At 44.4% G+C, this 18,612-nt stretch overlaps 1 protein-coding gene across 7 annotated transcripts in view; it reads right to left on the bottom strand.

Moving 5' to 3' along the window:
* Nucleotides 1-18,612, bottom strand: part of SMARCD3 (SWI/SNF related, matrix associated, actin dependent regulator of chromatin, subfamily d, member 3) — a 240,921-nt gene that overhangs the window by 112,233 nt on the left and 110,076 nt on the right. For 6 of the 7 annotated variants that reach the window (XM_039524742.1, XM_039524743.1, XM_039524741.1 and 3 more), the window contains one exon: nucleotides 8,387-8,509. The exons of the other annotated variant lie outside the window; for it this stretch is intronic. In XM_039524742.1, the coding sequence (XP_039380676.1) occupies nucleotides 8,387-8,509 (123 nt within the window). The remainder of the gene's footprint in view (nucleotides 1-8,386; nucleotides 8,510-18,612) is intronic. 7 annotated transcript variants of the gene reach the window in all.

Genomic DNA, 18,612 nt, shown 5'->3' on the forward strand with positions numbered 1-18,612 from the left:
GTGCGGAATAAATTTTGTTATGTGCACCGAAGTCTGTGGGGATGTGGGCCACCAGTAGAAACAAAAAACCTAGATATAATATATATTTTAAAAAAGTTACCATAGGGATAATTACTCCAGTCAAGACAGGTGAGGAATTTTAGAACTCACTACTCAAAGAATTAAATGTAAGTGTAAGAGAGAAATAAAAATTATGAAATGCATAGACCGGTCAAAAAACTAAAATTACACACTTTGAAAGAATAAAATTACAGAGAATATATGTGCATTGCAGGAAGTACCAAAAAGTAACAACAATAATAATAATACAAGTACATGTTGGGAGGTGAGTGTGAAAGAGACTGTGTGACAGTGTGTCTGTGTGACAAAGACAGTGTGTGTGTGTGTGTGTGCTGGCTGCTGGGGAAAACCGTGCGCTGTCTCTTTAAGACACTCACTGAACGCTCTCCTGCTCTGTCCTGAACCCTGTTGTCTCTCCTCCCCTGCTCTGCGGAGATGGGGTACATGGGCAAGGGGAAGGGAAGAGAGAGAGTGTGTGTATGAGAGTGAGAGAGACAGAGACTGTGTGAGCTGGCTGCTGGAGAAATCTCAGAAAGAGTGCACTGTCTCTTTAAGACAGGCACTCAGCTACTCACCATTCAGACTGCAGCTTCAAGTCCTCCTGGGCCAGGCTGTCCCTTCTTCCCTGCTCTGGGGAGATGGGGTACAGGGATGGGGGGAGGGGTCACCCTGACATCAGCACCCTACCCCCTGCACACACCCCGCTCTGCATAGCCAGCAGGAGGGTCCCGGGAGCAGCTGCAGGATGGAGCAATGGGTGGGGGGGCACCTGAACACACGCTGCTAGCTGTTCGTGCTCTGCTAATCAGCTGCGTGGCATTTGAATCTCTCCTGCATGGCTGCCCAAGCTCACAGCTTACAGGGAACACAGGTTGAAATACCAATTTATTATTGGATTTTCTGCCTCTGTAGCCTCTGTAATGTCCCTGTGCATTTCACAATCACTATCACCATCCAGGTCACATGGTCGGTAGTATATTCCTACTGCTATACTTTTACTGTTCAAGCATGGAATTTTTATCCATACAGATTCTATGGTACGGCTTGATTCATTTAATATTTTTACTTTGAGTCTATATTTTTTTCCACACATAATGCCACTCCCCGACCAGCATAACCTCTTCAGTTATTCCTATATATTTTGTACCCTTGTATTACCATGTCCCATCAATTATCCTTATTCCATCAAGTTCCTGCAATTCCTATTACATCAATATCCTCATTTAATGCCAGGCACTCCTCTAGCTCACCCACCTTAGTATTTAGACTTCTAGCACAGTGTTTCTCAAATGTGGCCATCAGGGGCTTTCCTTGTGGCCACAGCCTCCTGGGCCACAATGACTGGAGGGGGGCAAAGCAGTGGACCCTGCCCCCTCTAGAGCCACAAATGCCAAAGGAGCAGGCAGCCAGTGAGTTCCCCACCTTCCCAGGGGCAGTGAGGGTCAGGCTTCAGCCCGGGGGTGGCGGGCTCTGGCCCTGGATGCCGGCCCTTGGCTCACCACCATCCCGCATTGCCCTGACCTCTGCTGCCTCCCCAGCCCCAACCCCATCTATCCCCTCATCATCCCTGGCCCCCATTGTCTCCCTACCCACCTCCCCATCCAGGGCTTAATTTGTCCTCTGGCTTGCCAGGGATGAGGAAGTCTGCTGTGAAAAAAGTGATATTAACAAACATACAAATATTACTTTTCGCAGCAGCAGACTTACTAGCTAGCAAGTCTTAAAAAAATAACAACCTTCAACCCTGCCTACAGCTGACCTTCCTGTTGCACACAGTTTTAGAGAGGTACGGTGCTCCTAGACACGTGCCTTCTGTGCCTAACTGGAAATCCAGCCCTGGCTATTATAGGCATGCTAGAATGCACACATGCACCCGGAGGCCCAAGGCACTGTGACAGCTATACTGGTTGTTTACAAAAGAACTAAAACAGAGGTGGCCTTCCATGAATGTTGGCCTGCAAGATGAGGCACTGTTGACACCATGGTGATGGACATGGTATAGCAATGCACTAATGCAGAGAGAGCAAGAGACAGAAAAAGAGATGACAGGAGGCAGGATAAGGGCCGGAGAAGGCAACAGCTGATTGGGGTTGCTGCCAGCAGTAGAGTGAGCTGGCAGGTGGCTCAATGCTTGCATTCCCCGACTCCCAACCCAAGGCCTTGCCCCTGCCATTTGAGCTACCCCCATAGATGCCATTTTTTTCAGCACTACAGCTGCTCACAAAGGCCAAAGCATTTTTAATGGAGTAAATGTATGTTTTCCAGTCTCCACTCATTCAAAAATGGTTGAACCATTTTCCTTAAAACTTCTAAATAATTCACCTTCAGGCAGACAAGATCTGGAAAATGGCAGCTCCTACAGTGAATATTTCAGGGTTACAAGTAACTTGGAGCAGCATTTAGGATAGAAATGCTGGGGCACCCTTCAATATAGCTGTTGCCAGTGCTCCAGCAATAATGTAAATAAATAAGAATACTCCAAACCAAGCAAAAATTGCCTGATCTCAGGCCTTGGCTACACATGAGAGTTACAGCGCAATAAAGCCACCAACAGCGCTGTAACTCACTCCCTGTCCACATTGGCAAGGCACGTATAGCTCTATATCTCCGTGGTTACAGCGCGGCTTGTAATCCACCTCCCCGAGAGGAATAAAGAGTATTGCGCTGCTGCACTGCTGCGCCAGTGTGGCCACCCAATGCACTCTGATTGGCCTCCAGAAGTATTCGGCAGTATCCCACAATGCCTGTTCTAGCAACTCTGCTCATCAGTTCGAACTCTACTGCCCTGGCCTCAGGTGAACAACTGTCAGACCTGCCCTTTAAATTCCCCGGGGATTTTAAAAATCCCCTTCCTGTTTGCTCAGCCAGGTGTGGAGTGCTATCAGTGAATCTTTCCAGGTGACCATGCCTCCACGCGCCAAATGAGGCCCAGCATGGAGAAATGGCGAGTTGCTGGACCTCATCAGTGTTTTGGGGGAGGAAGCTGTCCAGTCCCAGCTGCGCTCCAGCCGTAGAAATTACGATACCTTCGGGCAGATATCAAGGGCCATGATGGAAAGGGGCCATGACCGGGATGCACTGCAGTGCAGGATTAAAGTGAAGGATCTGTGGAATGCCTACCTCAAAGCCTGCGAGGCAAACTGCTGCTCCGGCGCTGCCCCCACAACCTGCCATTTCTACAAAGAGCTGGATGCGATACTTGGGGGTGACCCCACCTCCACTCCGAGCACCACCATGGACACTTCAGAGCAGGGGGAGGAGGAGGAGGAGAAAAGCGGGAGTGAGGGTGCTGGGGTGGGGAGAGACACCCCGGAATCCCTGGAGGCATGCAGTCAGGAGCTCTTCTCAAGCCAGGAGGAAGACAGCCAGTCGAAGCAGCCAGTACTTGCTCGAGGACAAACAGAAGAGCAGGTTCCCGGTAAGCAGCTTTTATTTTCAGGATGGAAATTTTTCGGGAGAGGAGGGTTAGGGCTGCATGCATGCATCCCTAGATGTGGAATAGTGCATTGATGTGGTCTATCAGATTGCAGTAATCGGCCTCGGTAATCTCTTCGCAAATCTCATCCAGAACGTGGGTAATGCGCTTGTGCAGGTTTATTGGGAGAGCCACCGTGGTCCTTGTCCCAGTCAGGCTAACGTGTCCGCGCCACTGTGCCGCAAGGCGCAGGGGGACCATTGCTGCACACAGGCAAGCTGCATATGGGCCAGGGCGGAAGCCGCATTGCAGTAGAAGACCCTCCCTTGCTTCCCAGGTCACTCTCAGCAGCGAGATATCTTCCAGGATAAACTCTTGCGGAAAATGTTGGGACAGTGTTCAGTGCAGGTGCCCCCTGCAGCTACTGGCTCTCCCCAAGGCACAGAAACCCAGAGGACAGTAAAGCCGTGAAACAATCAGTCCCCCTTACTCACCATTTTGGGGCTCCTGTGGGTTATGTGCGCTCTCTTTGGGATGGGAAAATTATGCTATTGTGTAGACTGTGTGTGCCCTCCTTAAGTGCAGGGGAATCATTACTCTGTCTGGTATAAACAATGCTGCCTCTGTTAAGTGTTGCATTTTGCCTTTACAGATACAACCTTGAGATCTCAGCTGTCCATGTTATCACTGGCTGAGAGATTGCAAAAACTCCGGAAGAGACCACGAAAAAGCAAAGATGACATGCTGCACGAAGTGATGCATTAATCTCTTACAGAGAATCAAAAAGCGCAGGAGTGGAGAGAGAGAGAAAGCAGGATCCGCAAGGAAAACGCAGTGCACCGGAAGCAAAGTACGGAGCGGCTGATAAGCATCCTGGAGGGCCAAGCGGACTCTATCCAGGCACTCGTAGCCATGCAGGCGGAGCACTACCGCACCCACCCCCCCTGCAGCCCTTGTCCCAAAACTCTTTCCCTTGTGCCCCCATGTCACCTCCAACCCACTTTCCCCAACATCCGGGTTCTTACCACCACCAGCTGCCTCCAACACCCGTATCTTCACCAACCAGCCCTGAGAACTACGACCCTTACCCTCTGCACTCAACCCCCATCACCATGCAGTATAGCCATCCTGAAGTGCAGCACTCATTGCACAGCACTCCAGACAGAACATACACAAATCTGTGATTGTACCGTTCCCCACCCCACCTCCTTGCCCTTTCTGATTCCCAAACAGTTGTGTTTCTTTCAATAAATGAATTTTCTTTTCAATAAATGGATTTTTTGGCTTTGAAAACATTCTTCATTATTGCATAAAGTAAAAGATACCTTAGCCCAGGAAAGAAACAGGCACTGCAAATCAGCTTAGCAAACACAGATTCCTACTAACATTGTAACCACTGCACTTCTCTCCCGTGCAGGGCACCAAACATTACTGTTCGTTTTCAGCCTTAAATTGCTCCCTCAAGACATCGCTAATCCTTGCAGCCCTGTGCTGGGCCCCTCTAAATAGCCCTGCTCTCTGGCTGTGCAACTTCAGCCTCCAGGCATTGAACCTCGGAGGTCCATGCCTGACTGAATCTTTCACCCTTCCCTTCACAAATATTATGGAAGGTACAGCATGCGGATATAACCGCGGGGATGCTGTTTTCGCCCAAGTCCAGCTTCCCATACAGAGATCGCCAGCGGCCCTTTAAACAGCCAAAAGCACACTCCACAGTCATTCGGCACGAGCTCAGTCTGTAGTTGAACCATTCCTTGCTGCTGTCAAGGCTCCCTGTGTAGGGTTTCATGAGCCAAGGCAGTAACGGGTAAGCGGGGTCTCCAAGGATCACAATGGGCATTTTGACGTCCCCTACTGTGATCTTCCACTCTGGGAAAAAAGTCCCGGTCTGCAGCTTCCTGAACAGGCCAGTGTTCCGAAAGATGCGTGCATCATGCACCTTTCTGGGCCAGCCTGCGTTAATGTCAATGAAATGTCCACGGTGATCCACAAGCACCTGGAGAACCATAGAGAAATACCCCTTCTGATTAACATACTCGGATGCTAGGTGGGGTGGTGCCAGAATAGGAACATGCGTCCCATCTATCGCCCCTCCACAGTTAGGGAAAACCATTTGTGCAAAGCCATCCACAATGTCCTGCACATTCCCCAGAGTTGCAGTTCTTCTTAGCAGGATGCGATTAATGGCCCTGCAAACTTGCATCAACACAATTCCAACGGTCGACTTTCCCACTCCAAACTGGTTCGCGACCGATCGGTAGCTGTCTGGAGTTGCCAGCTTCCAGACTGCAATAGCCACCCGCTTCTCCACTGGCAGGGCAGCTCTCAATCTCGTGTCCTTGCGCCGCAGGATGGGGGCGAGCTCCTCACACAGTCCCATGAAAGTGGCTTTTCTCATCCGAAAGTTCTGCAGCCACTGCTCATCATCCCAGACTTGCATGACGATGTGATCCCACCACTCAGTGCTTGTTTCCCGAGCCCAAAAGCGGCGTTCCACGGTGCTGAGCATGTCCGTGAATGAGACAAGCAATTTCATGTTGTATGCGTTACGTGACTCGATATCATCATCAGACTCCTCACTGTCACTTTGGATCTTAAGGAATAGCTCAACTGCCAAACGCGATGTGCTGGCGAGACTCGTCAGCATACTCCTCAGCAGTTCGGGCTCCATTTCCCGCAGACCATAACGGAACACAGATTACGCTGCACAGAAACCATTAAAAGAGGGCGCCAAATGTGGACAGAAACACAGGGATTGCTGGGATGTGAAACCATGCATCATGGGGTGTTGGGACAGGACCCAGAATGCCCCGCCCCCCTCGCCCCCTTCCCACAATTCACGGCACCAGAATGGGAAGAGGTGCTCTCTGGGATAGCTGCCCATAATGCACCGCTCCCAATGCCACTGCAAGTGCCTCAAATGTGGCCACGACAGTGCGCTGGCAGCTGTCAGTGTGGACAGACTGCAGCGCTTTCCCTACTCAGCTGTACGAAGACAGGTTTAATTAACAGCGCTGTACAGCTGCAAGTGTAGCCATACCCTCAGTTTTGTTTTGACAGATTTTGAATGTCATGACTGCTGCATTTGAGCAATCATTCATGAGTTTGGAGGTAAATTAGAAAAGTCTGTTTGATGATTCTTTTGAAATGAAATCTAACTGCAACTACATGAGCAAACAGGGATTAACAGAATGTTTCCTGAAACCTCAAAGTTCTAGTTTTTATGTACTTTCCCAATCCAGATCCTATAAAGTTCTGCTAGAAAGCTTTCAATATTGCTCAGTTTCATGGTTGAGAAATTTGCCACAAAATCCACCCTTTATTGCATATTTGTCAAAGAGAATCTATACTTTTATTTTTTTTAAATGGATCCTATTGTGGTGTAAAATGGCATAGCTTCGTTGATGTCAATGAAGCTATGCTAATTTACACTAACAGACAATTTAGCTCACTATGTGCAAAGAATCTTAAAAACTTACTGCCTATAAACTTGTAAACCACTAAAATGTTGCCTTCCTAAATCTGCAAAGAGCCTGAAACAGCAGCAATGAGAGGTGTTAAACTCTCATCACTGGGCTTCACATTAATTGTCAACATTTCTAAATGTTTCATGGATGATGTGAGGAAGGGTGGGCCTGTGGTTAAGCCAGTGGACTCAGTTTCAGGAGAACTAGGCTCAATTCTTGGCTTTGCCACAGATTTCTTGTGTGACTCTGTGCAAGGGTATGTCTAGACTACAGTGACACAGATGCATCTTACATTGTTGGAAGGGGGTTTCCATCCACATAGGTAATTCACCTCTCCGAGACAGAATTCTTCTGTTGACCTAAATGCATCTACAGTGGGGATCAGACTGACCTAACTACATTGCACAGGGGGTGGATTTTTTTCATAGCCCTGAGCAATGTAGCTAGGTTGACCTAAGATTTAGGAGTAGACCAGGCCTTAGTCATTTAACCTCTGTCTCATTTCCCATTTTTAAAATAAGAATAATAGTACTTCCTTCTACCCACCTTTTGTCTGCCTCAAGTATTTAAATTGTATAAAAAAAATGTATAATGTGTCTACACAGTGCCTAGCATTGACCTCAGCTGGGCCTCTGGACATATTATAATGCAGATAATAATAATTATTTTACATCATGACAGACCTATAGATGTAAGAATCTTCATACTAAGAGATTTGGAATTTGAATGAGGTATGGGCAAACAGCAGCTGAAGTGGCCAAAAGAAGTACCCTATGGAGCTGGAAATCAACAAGCAAATTATGCATTGCAGAATTATATAATGAACAGAGTGACCTGGCAAATGCAGGAAAAAATAACGCATAACACAAGAGCAGTCCCTGAGGATTTGGAGAAGAACGGTCTTATCTTTGGGTCTGATCCTGCAAACAATTTTCAACATGCTTAACTTTGCTCACATGAGTAGTCCAATGTGGAACTAAGTATGTGTTCAAGTTTTTGCAGGATCAGGGCCCACAAGATTATTTATTTTCTGACTAACATTTTTCATTATTTTATTTCCTATTTTCTCCAATCTTAAACTGAACTCTTAACAGTATATTTAATGTGTATCTAGGGTAGCACCTCTACTGTCTTATCTCCATTTCCTCTTCTTTTTTTCTTAAAAACCTCAAAGAATAATATTTGTAAATGAAAGAGAGGGTTATTTCCTATAGTAAAGACTCTCATAAATTAGAGATGGGCGAGAGCTACTGAACTGAGTCAGTCAGTTTGTCCTCCTCCAAGGAAGGGTGTTTCCCCACCATGTATTCTTAAGTGCCTTGGTCATCCTACTCTATCAGTGGAGCTTCTACTAGTTCTCCAGTGAGATGGCTCCACAGCCCAGTACATCACACTGAGGATGTTTTTCCTGATTCAGCCAATTGTACCATTTCCCATGTCATACCTTCATCGGTCTCTTCAGGGCTTCCTGAATGTCCACCCGCTTCCTCATAATGGTCTGGTCCAGTTTGCGTTCAAAGGCTAACAGGTCCATGTAGGCCTGGGACTCAGGAACCAACTCCCGGATCTGAGGAGGAAGCAGGGAATATCCAAACACTGGAGGCAAGGAATTCATCATATTCCAGGAACAGTAATACTTATATCTGTCCAGACCTTAGAGAGAGGGTTTGCTTAGCAGAAGTGATTGCCTCTAGGCAATACAAACCATTTTAGATTTGTCTTTGTTTAAACTAGGGTCTCGCTACACTAGAAGAAAAGCATTTTTAAAAACAACTGTGTTTTTAAACCTTACACTTTTTAAAACCTTAGTATACACCAAGTTGTATGTTAACATGTTAGCCAGCTGAGATGAAGCCTAGGCTCCCCCAGAGGCTTCAATGTGACCAGCTAACAAGTGTTAACATGCAACTTGCCCTGCCTATACTATGGCTAGCTATACTAGCTAACACATTTTTTAAAACATCCCTTTTCCTAGTCTAGAAAAGCTCTAAGAGGAGCTGGCAAGGAGTAGGGCATGACGAGAGGGAGACAGGAAAGAGGGAAACAGGAAAAGAGAGAGAGATTTGAACAAATGAGCTGGATGCTTGGCAGCGATCCTCCCCTTAGGCTGCAGAGCCGATGACTGGAACTGGTTCCACATGTCCTTCAGCAGAACCCTTGTAGCAGTTCCCCACTCTCTGCCTGCATATGGTCCCCATTCCATGCTACTGCACAGGCAATGATTTGCCTCCTGGGATATGTTCTACACTGGGAAAATGCATCATCAGAAAATGTGTAAGCTAACATGCTGTTAAACATGACTTAGCACCTAGTATAGACAAGGAAGAGTCGTGTTTTAAAATTTGCAAAGAGTCCTGTGGCACCTTATAGACTAACAGACGTATTGGAGCATGAGCTTTCGTGGGTGAATACGACGAAGTGGATATTCACCCACGAAAGCTCATGCTCCAATACGTCTGTTAGTCTATAAGGTGCCACAGGACTCTTTGCTGCTTTTACAGATCCAGACTAACACGGCTACCCCTCTGATACATTTTAAAATTTGTTCACTGGACCCTATGATTAACCATGACCAGCAAATATGTTTTTAAACTTGACTAGCCCTTCCTATACTAGATGTTAAGTTGTGTTTAACATCACATTAGTCAGCACATTTTCTAATGTGATGTATTTTCCCAGTGTAGAAATACTTTTAGAGCTTGGAGATTGGTCACAGACTATCTACTCCTGGCAATACCTGATTTGTGGATAATTGTGAGGCAGGTAGCGTTTTAAGACTTGTCTACACCTGGAGTTGTTCCTGATTAGTTTAACCCAAGTGGTCAGGCACAGTTAAACAGGAACAAGGCACTCTTATTCTTGAATTCGTGTGTCCAGACATGGAGTTAATTAGGAACAATTATTCAGGAACAACTCCATATGCAGACAAGCCCAAAGAGGAAATGGGTTTCAAACAATTCCTAGCCTAGTCTCTCTTGAATCTCCTTGTCCATTTCTAATACTCACCCCAGCTCTCAACTAAGCAGCAAAAATATTTAACAGCTAAAATATTTCTGTACTACAGCAGTAAAAGTAACTTGACCATATTTGCCACCTGTTATTGTTTATAATCTGGGGTATACAGTTTGGATTTAGTACACTGCACAAATAGAGGGGAAATGGATAGCATGGGCCTAGAAGGCATTACTACCAGGCCAACTTCCTCAGGGATGTACACATTACTGCACTTTCTGACAGGTGTTTCAGCATTCAACATATCTGGTACAAACAGGTTCATTCACAGGAAGTAACTCCTGCCTTTGCCTGGTTCAGGCCTCCAATCAATTGCTGTTACAGAAACACCATAGCAAAGACCAGACTGTACCATTAACCATGCCCAAATCTTTATTTCTGCCATTCCTCTAGTTCCAGGCCAGCTCATCATTACAGGTCTTGCAAAAGCAGGAAAACACTCATTAATTCAGGCATTCAAGTCATATGTTCCACAAACCCTGGCATCCCCTCATCCAGCCTGTGCCCATTGTTTGTTTGGGGCTGAGCCCTGAGTCCCCTAATTCATTCCTTTGCAGTATATATGATGTGGGGCAGAGTCCCATGACTTGCTAGTAAGGCCTGAAGCCAAAGAAGTACCTTTTCTTTGTCCCATTAAACTCTATTCATATTTAGCTGTGATATAAACTACTTAAAACTGTCATTTCTCTTATCTGACATTCTTCAGGGAAATGTTAGCAACACGCAAATAATAACTGAAGATGAACATTCTGATGAGCCAAACCCACTCCACCACAGCAGCAGCACACACTGCACTGGGAACACCCAAGAGTTTCATCAATGATTTAGATAATGACATGGAGAGTACACTTATAAAGTCTGTGGATGATACCAAGCTGGGACGGGTTGCAAGTGCTTTGGAGAATACAAAAAGATCTATGAGAGAAGATTGAAAAAACAGGGTTTGCTTAGTCTGGAGAAGAGAAGACTGTGAGGGGACATGATAACAGTTTTCATGCACATAAAAGGTTGTTACAAGGAGGAGGCGAAAAAATTGTTCTCCTTAATCTCTGAGGCATAGGCAATGCCAGGGGGATTCGGGGTCCGGAGGAGGCAGCAGGGGCCAGGTGTGAAGGGAAGGAGTGGGGATCTAGGCTGCCGTGATCAAGAGAGTGTTGCTGGATGGTGCCTTGGCAGTCACCAGGAAGTTGACCGTGACTGTGGTGGCGAGGGGGGAGGCTGCCATTGTGCCTCCTCCATCAGCAGTTACCAGTCGCCTACACGCTGAGGACAGGACAAGAAGCAATAGGCTTAAATTGCAGCAAAGGTGGTTTAGGTTGGACATTAGGAAAAAAAACTGGGGGGCCCCTGGGGCGGGGTTCTTCACTTGCTCCGGGGGCCCCAGAAAACTCTCACGGGGCCCAGGCCCCTGGAGCTTCTTCCGCTCCGGGTCTTTGGCAGCAATTCGGTGGCTGCAGCGTCCTTCCACTCCGGGACCCGCCGCCAAAGTGCCCCAAAGACCCGCGGTGGGGGGTCCTTCTGCCCCGGGACCCGCTGCCGAAGTGCCGGGTCTTCAGCAGCAATTCGGCGGCGGAGGGCTCCCACTGCGGGTCTTCGGGGCACTTCGGCAGTGGGTCCCAGAGCGGAAGGACCCGCAGCCGAATTACCGCCGAAGTGGGGGCCCCTCGCTGCCGAAGACTCCAGGCCCCCTGAATCCTCTGGGCAGCCCTGGATGGTGTCCCCTGAATAGATATGTGGACAGAGTTGGCAACGGGCTTTGTTGCAAGGATAGGTTCCTGGGTTAGTGTTTTTGTTGTGTAGTCTATGGTTGCTGGTGAGTATTTGCTTCAGGTTGGGGGGTGCTGTCTTTAAGCAAGGACTGGCCTGTCTCCCAAAGTTTTTGCAGATACAGACTAACATGGCTGCTACTCTGAAACCTAGAATATTTAGCATCTCCTGGTACAATATGGGATTTTGAAAAAAAAAAAAGTATAGGGAAGTTAACAGATTTTAATGGAAGTCTTGAGCAGGAATTTAGGAGGTAGATGCAATATTATGTTCACCCCGCAAAGGAGTATCCACCATCAGGATTTATAATTCACTGTCTCTGCCATACGCTTCACAAGGAAGTGGACCAGGAAGTATGCTCTAGATCGGATCTCCATAAGCTGATTCCAGAAGTTTTGTGGGCACACAATTTGAGCTCAAAGGCGATGGAAGCTTATAAACAGATGAAAATACATGCAAGATTTCTTAAAAATCTTTTTACCATTGGGTATGCAAAAACTGAAGCTCTGGGAATAGAAGCATGATGAGGTGGTATAAGACAGCTGCCAGATTAACTTTAGTAATACAGTACCACCAAATCTCTTCTTAAAACTCTCCTTTGCCATGATAACTACAAAACAGCTTGACAACGGTTAGGAAGCTGATCTGCTGAGACCACATCCTATCAAGCTGATCAATAATGCCTCATTGTAGCCTTGTGCTCCTCATCTGTCTGTATCCATCTGCTGTCTCTTGTCTTAAGAGTGTAAGCTCTCTGGAACAGGGACCAGCTCTCTGTTCTATGCTTGATCAGGGTAGTGGTCAAGGACTGGGACTCCTTAGCATGACCATATCAAGTACTCAAAATAGATCCAGATTCTTTTAGAATCAAACAACAGACCAGAGTATTGGGGACTATAGCAGCCAAAGACTAAACACTTTTGACAGAGATTCATGTGGAAAAATCTTTTCCACATCACTGTAAAGTTTTCCATGTTGAATGCTTTCAGCTTTCCAGTTAAATTCAATGGACCGCTCAAGAAAATCATTATTAGAATTGAACAAAGTGCAATCATCCAAACTGTCAGGGTCAGAGAGCTCAGATCTGAAGGCAAGATTTGTCTCTGGCAATGTGAGAGGAGATCTGTAGGAAATGGCAGATGAACTGGAGGCTCTAATGCCAATGCCAAAAGATCTGAGCCCAAGGCTGCAGCTTTTAATATTATGAGCTCTGTCCCTTTTTAAAATCATGACACTCTTGGGATAAGTGACACTGGAAGAAAGACACGTAGGAATCTCTGCTCTCACCCAGAAGAAAGGCATCAGTCAGGGCCCCATACTCTGAGCACCCCAGGAATAGATTAGAGAACACTGAATTTTCCCTCACTGCAAACCGGTAAACCTTTGGTTTCCCTCGCTTGTGTAAAAATATAGCCATTATCTCAGTCTTCAGAGACCACAAGTGCTGGGAAGTGCATTTTGGCTTGGATTGCCTCCTCAAGTATTGTTCTTCACTTGGTGATGCTTGGCCATTGGCAACCCCGGATGAAGGATGCTTCACTCCCTAACTGTCTCCTGATATGTCAGATGAGAGTGACCTCCTCCTTGTCAACACCTGAATATTAGGATATGTTTGTTGATGGTAGAACTCATTTTCCCACATGTAGAAGGATGTTTCAGAGCTAACCTAATGTCTCTTAAATCCAACACATTTATATGCAATTTGGCCTGCCTGGGATTCCACAGAACTTGAATAATGAGTTGGTCCTGGTTTGCTCCTCAACCTATGTCTGAAGTGCGTACCACACTTTCACTTTCAATGGGGAGGGAATAGTGAGGAACACCACTTTGCACTCATTTTCTGGGATTATCCGCCACTAGAAAGCTTTGAATCTGAATGGTAAATTACCAAATGGAAGTTAAACATAAGAACAGCCATACTGGGTCAGACCAAAGGTCCATCCAGCCCAGTACCCTGTCTACCGACAATGGCCAATGCCAGGTACCACAGAGGGAGTGAACCTAACAGGTAATGATCTCTCTCCTGCCATACATCTCCACTCTCTGACAAACAGAGGCTAGGGACACCATTCCTTACCCATCCTGGCTAATAGCCATTAATGGACTTAACCTCCATTAATTTATCTAGTTCTCTTTTAAACGCTGTTATAGTCCTAGCCTTCACAACCTCTTCAGGCAAGGAGTTCCATAGCTTGACTGTGCACTGTGTGAAGAATTTCCTTTTATTTGTTTTAAACCTGCTGCCCATTAATTTCATTTCATGGCCCCTAGTTCTTATATTGTGGGAACAAGTAAATAACTTATCCTTATTCAGTTTCTCCACACCACTCATTCTTTTATATACCTCTATCATATCCCCCATTAGTCTCCTCTTTTCCAAGCTGAAAAGTCCTAGCCTCTTTAATCTCTCCTCATATGGGACCCTCTCCAAACCCCTAATCATTTTAGTTGACCTTCTCTGAACCTTTTCTAATGCCAGTATATCTTTTTTTAGATGAGGAGACCACATCTGCATGCAGTATTCAAGATGTGGGAGTAGCATGGATTTACATAAGGGCAATAAGATATTCTTCTCCTTATTCTCTATCCCTTTTTGAATGATTCCTAACATCCTGTTTGCTTTTTTGACTGGCACTGCACACTGCGTGGACGTCTTCAGAGAACTATCCACCATGACTCCAAGATCTCTTTCCTGATTAGTTGTAGCTAAATTAGCCCCCATCACAGTGTATGTATAGTTGGGGTTATTTTTTCCCATGTGCATTACTTTACATTTATAAACATCAAATTTTATTTGCCATTTTGTTGCCCAATCACTTAGTTTTGTGAGATCTTTTTGAAGTTCTTCAAAGTCTGCTTTGGTCTTAACTATCTTGAGCAGTTTAGGATCATCTGCAAACTTTGCCACCTCACTGTTTACCCCTTTCTCCAGATCATTTATGAATAAGTTGAATAGGACTGGTCCTAGGACTGACCCTTGGGGAACACCACTGGTTACCCCTCTCCATTCTGAAAATTTACCGTTTATTCCTAACCTTTGTTCCCTGTCTTTTATCCAGGTCTCAATCCATGAAAGGATCTTCTCTCTTATCCCACGACAACTTAATTTACATAAGAGACTTTGGTGAGGGACATTGTCAAAGGCTTTCTGGAAATCTAAGTACACTATGTCCACTGGATCCCCCTTGTCCAGGTTTGTTGACCCCTTCAAAGAACTCTAACAGATTAGTAAGACATGAGTTCCCTTTACAGAAACCATGTTGACTTTTGCCCAACAATATATGTTCTTCTCAGTGTCTGACAATTTTATTCTTTACTATTGTTTCAACTAATTTGCCCGATACTGACATTAGACTTACTGGTCTGTAATTGCCGGGATCACCTCTAGAGCCCTTTTAAAATATTGTTGTTACATTAGCATCTTCCAGTCATTGGGTACTGAAGCTGATTTAAAGGACAGGTTACAACCCATAGTTAATAGTTCTGCAGTTTCATATATGAGTTCTTTCAGAAGTTGGTGCTTGATGCACAGGTCTCAAATTTGTAGAGGTTTTACTCAAGATCTAGTAAATGAAGTGACCTGGGTACACAATTCCCTGAACTCTAGAAATTTGAAGTAATAGCTCATGGTTTGATAAAACAAAAATCTAACCAGATTGATTGTTCTTGAAATCTGTCTGGATTTGCAGATTGAGCCATGAACAGCCTTTAGAAAGGAGAGTCTCAGTGGTGTAAAAATAAACTTGTTCCAGCAAATCATAGGACTCAACAACTGGAACAGAGAGCAGATTTACTGAACAGCTAGTCATACATTCTGAGCACTGAACCCTTATAATGATTAAGAAATGATTAAACATATATTCCTGGCTGCTACTGCTAGGTACTTTGGGAAGACTCCTGAACATAAGAATGGCCAAACTGGGTCAGACCAATGGCCCATCTAGCCCAGTATCCTGTCTTCCCTCTGAAACATCTGGCACTGTCCAGTATTAGAATGAACAGAACAGGTCAAGTTTGAGTGATCCATCCCCTCTCATCCATTGCCAGCTTCTGGCAATTGGAGGTTTAGGGACACCTGAAGCATGGGGCTGAGTCCCTGACCACCTTGGCTGATAGCCATTGATAGACTATCCTCCATTAACTCACCTAATTCTTTTTTGAACCAAGTTATACTGGTGGCCTTCACAGCATCCTCTGGCAAGGAGTTCCTCAGATTTACTCTGTGTTTTCTGAAGAAGTACTTCCTTATGTTTGTTTTAAATCTGCTTCCTATTAAGTTCAATGGGTGACCCCTGGTTCTTGTGTTATGTTAAGGGATAAATAATACTTCTTTGTTCACTTTCTCCACGAGTCATGATTTTTTAGACCTCTATCATATCCCCCCCTCCATCATGTCTTTTCCACGATGAACAGTCCCAGTCTTTTTTAATTCTCTTTGTATGGAATCTGTTCCAAACCCCTAATAATGTTTGTTGCACTTCTCTATACTTTTTTGATTTCTAATATATATTTTTTGAGATGGGGTGACCATAACTGCACGCAGTATTCAAGGTGTGGACATACCAGGGATTTATACAGTGGCGTTATAATATTTTCTGTCTTATTATCTATCCCTTTTCTAATGGTTCCTAACATTGTTAGCTTTTTTTGACTGCCGCTGCACATTGAGTGGATGTTTTCAGAGAATTATCCACAATGACTCCAAGATCGCTTTCTTCAGTGATAACAGCTAATTTAAAGACTTTCATTTTGTATGTATAGTTGGGATTATGTTTCTCAATATCCATTACTTGGCACTTAGTAGCACTGAATTTCATCTGCCATTTTGTTGCCCAGTTTTGTGAGATCCTTTTGTAACTCTTTGCAGTCTGCTTTGGACTTAACTACCTTGAGTAATTTTGTATCGTCTTCAAATTTTGCCACTCCACTGTTTATTCCTCCATCACCCTTGTCCACATGTTTGTTATCCCTTCAAAGAATTCTAACAGATTGGTGAGAGATGATTTCCCTTTACAAAAGTTGTGTTGAGTCTTCCCCAACAAACTGTGTTCTTCTATGTGTCTGATAATTCTGTTCTTTACCAATGTTTCAACCATTTTACCTGGTACTGAAGTTAGGCTTACTGTCATGTAATTGCCAGGATTGTCTCTGGAGCCTTTTTCAAAAAGCAGCATCACTTTAGCTATTTACCAGTTGTCTGGTACATAGTCTGATTTAAGTGATAGGTTACATATCAGAGTGAGTAGTTCTGCTGGTTTAAATTTGGGTTCCTTCAGAACTCCCGAGGAATACCATCTTGTACTTGTGACATGTTACTGTTTAATTTATCAATTTGTTCCAAAACCTCCTCTACTGACACCTCAATCTGGGACAGTTCCTCAGATCTGTCACCAAAACAGAATGGCTTGGGTCTGGGAATCTCCATCACATCCTCTGCAGTAAAGATCGATGCAAAGAATTCTTTTAGCTTCTCTGTAACAGCATTGCCTTCCTTGAGTGCTCCTTGAAAACCTTGATCATCCATCCACTGGTCCTACCAACAGTTTGGCAGTGTTCCTGATTCTGAGGTACTTACAAAAACTAACAGCAAATTTTTTTTTAATGTCTTCTGCTAGTTGCTCTTCAAATTCTTTTTTGGACTGTCTAATTATACTTTTACACTTGACTTGCCAGAACTTATACTCCTTTCTATTTTCCTCAGTAGGCTCTGACTTCCACTTTTTAAAGGATGCCTTTTTGCCTCCAACTGCTTGTACTCTCTTGTTAAACAAATGTGGCATTTTTTGTCCTTCCCCGACACTCCTCCCCACTTGAGGGTATACATTTAGTTTGAGCCTCTATTATGGTGTTTTAAAATCGTTTCCATGCAGCTGGCAGGCATTTCACTCTAGTGACTGTTCCTTTTAATTTCCGTTTAACTAGCTTCTTCATTTTTGTGTAGTTCCCCTTTTTAAAGTTAAATGCTACTGTGTTCAGTTTCTTTGGCATTTCCCCCCTTACAAGGATGTTAAATTTAATTTAGGGCTGTCAAGCAACTAAAAAAATTAATCATGATTAATCGCACTGTTAAACAACAATAGAATGCCATTTATTTAAATATTTTTGGATGTTTTCTACATTTTCAAATATATTGATTTCAATTACAACACAGAATACAAAGTGTACAGTGCTCACTTTATATTTATTTTTATTACAAATATTTGCACTGTAAAAAACAAAAGAAATAGTATTTCAATTCACCTAATACAAGTACTGTAGTGCAACCTCTTTATAATGAAAGTTGAACTTACAAATGTAGAATTATGTACAAAAAATAACTGCTATCAAAAATAAAACAATGTAAAACTTTAGAACCTACAAGTCCACTCAGTCATACTTCAGCTCATTCAAACAAGTTTGGTTACAATTTGCAGGAGATAATATTGCCCAAGTCTTGTTTACAAAGTCATCCTGAAAGTGAGAACAGACGTTCGCGTGGCACTGTTGTTGCCGGCATCGCAAGATAATTACTTGCCAGATGAGCTAAAAATTTATATGTCCATTCATGCTTCAACCACCATTCCAGAAGACGTGCATCCATGCTAATGCTGGGTTCTGCTCGATAATGAGCCAAAGCAGAGTGGACCGACACATGTTCATTTTATCATCATGAGTCAGATACCACCAGCAGGACTTGTAAGCTTTAAAGAAGTGGTTCTCAAACTTTTTTTTCGTGGACCACTTGAAAATTGCTGAGGGTCTCGGCGGACCACTTAATGATCTTTCCAAATGTTGTTTGTACTGTTAGCTAACTATTGTAAATCACTTTGGATAAGCTTTGGATAATTTTTTTGGTCTACAAATAAAAGCCCACAACTCATATTTTAATATCAGTAGTTTTACCTTTCTAAT

This window comes from Mauremys reevesii, linkage group 2 (genome assembly GCF_016161935.1).
Source record: "Mauremys reevesii isolate NIE-2019 linkage group 2, ASM1616193v1, whole genome shotgun sequence".
Classification (NCBI taxonomy): Eukaryota; Metazoa; Chordata; order Testudines; family Geoemydidae; genus Mauremys; species Mauremys reevesii.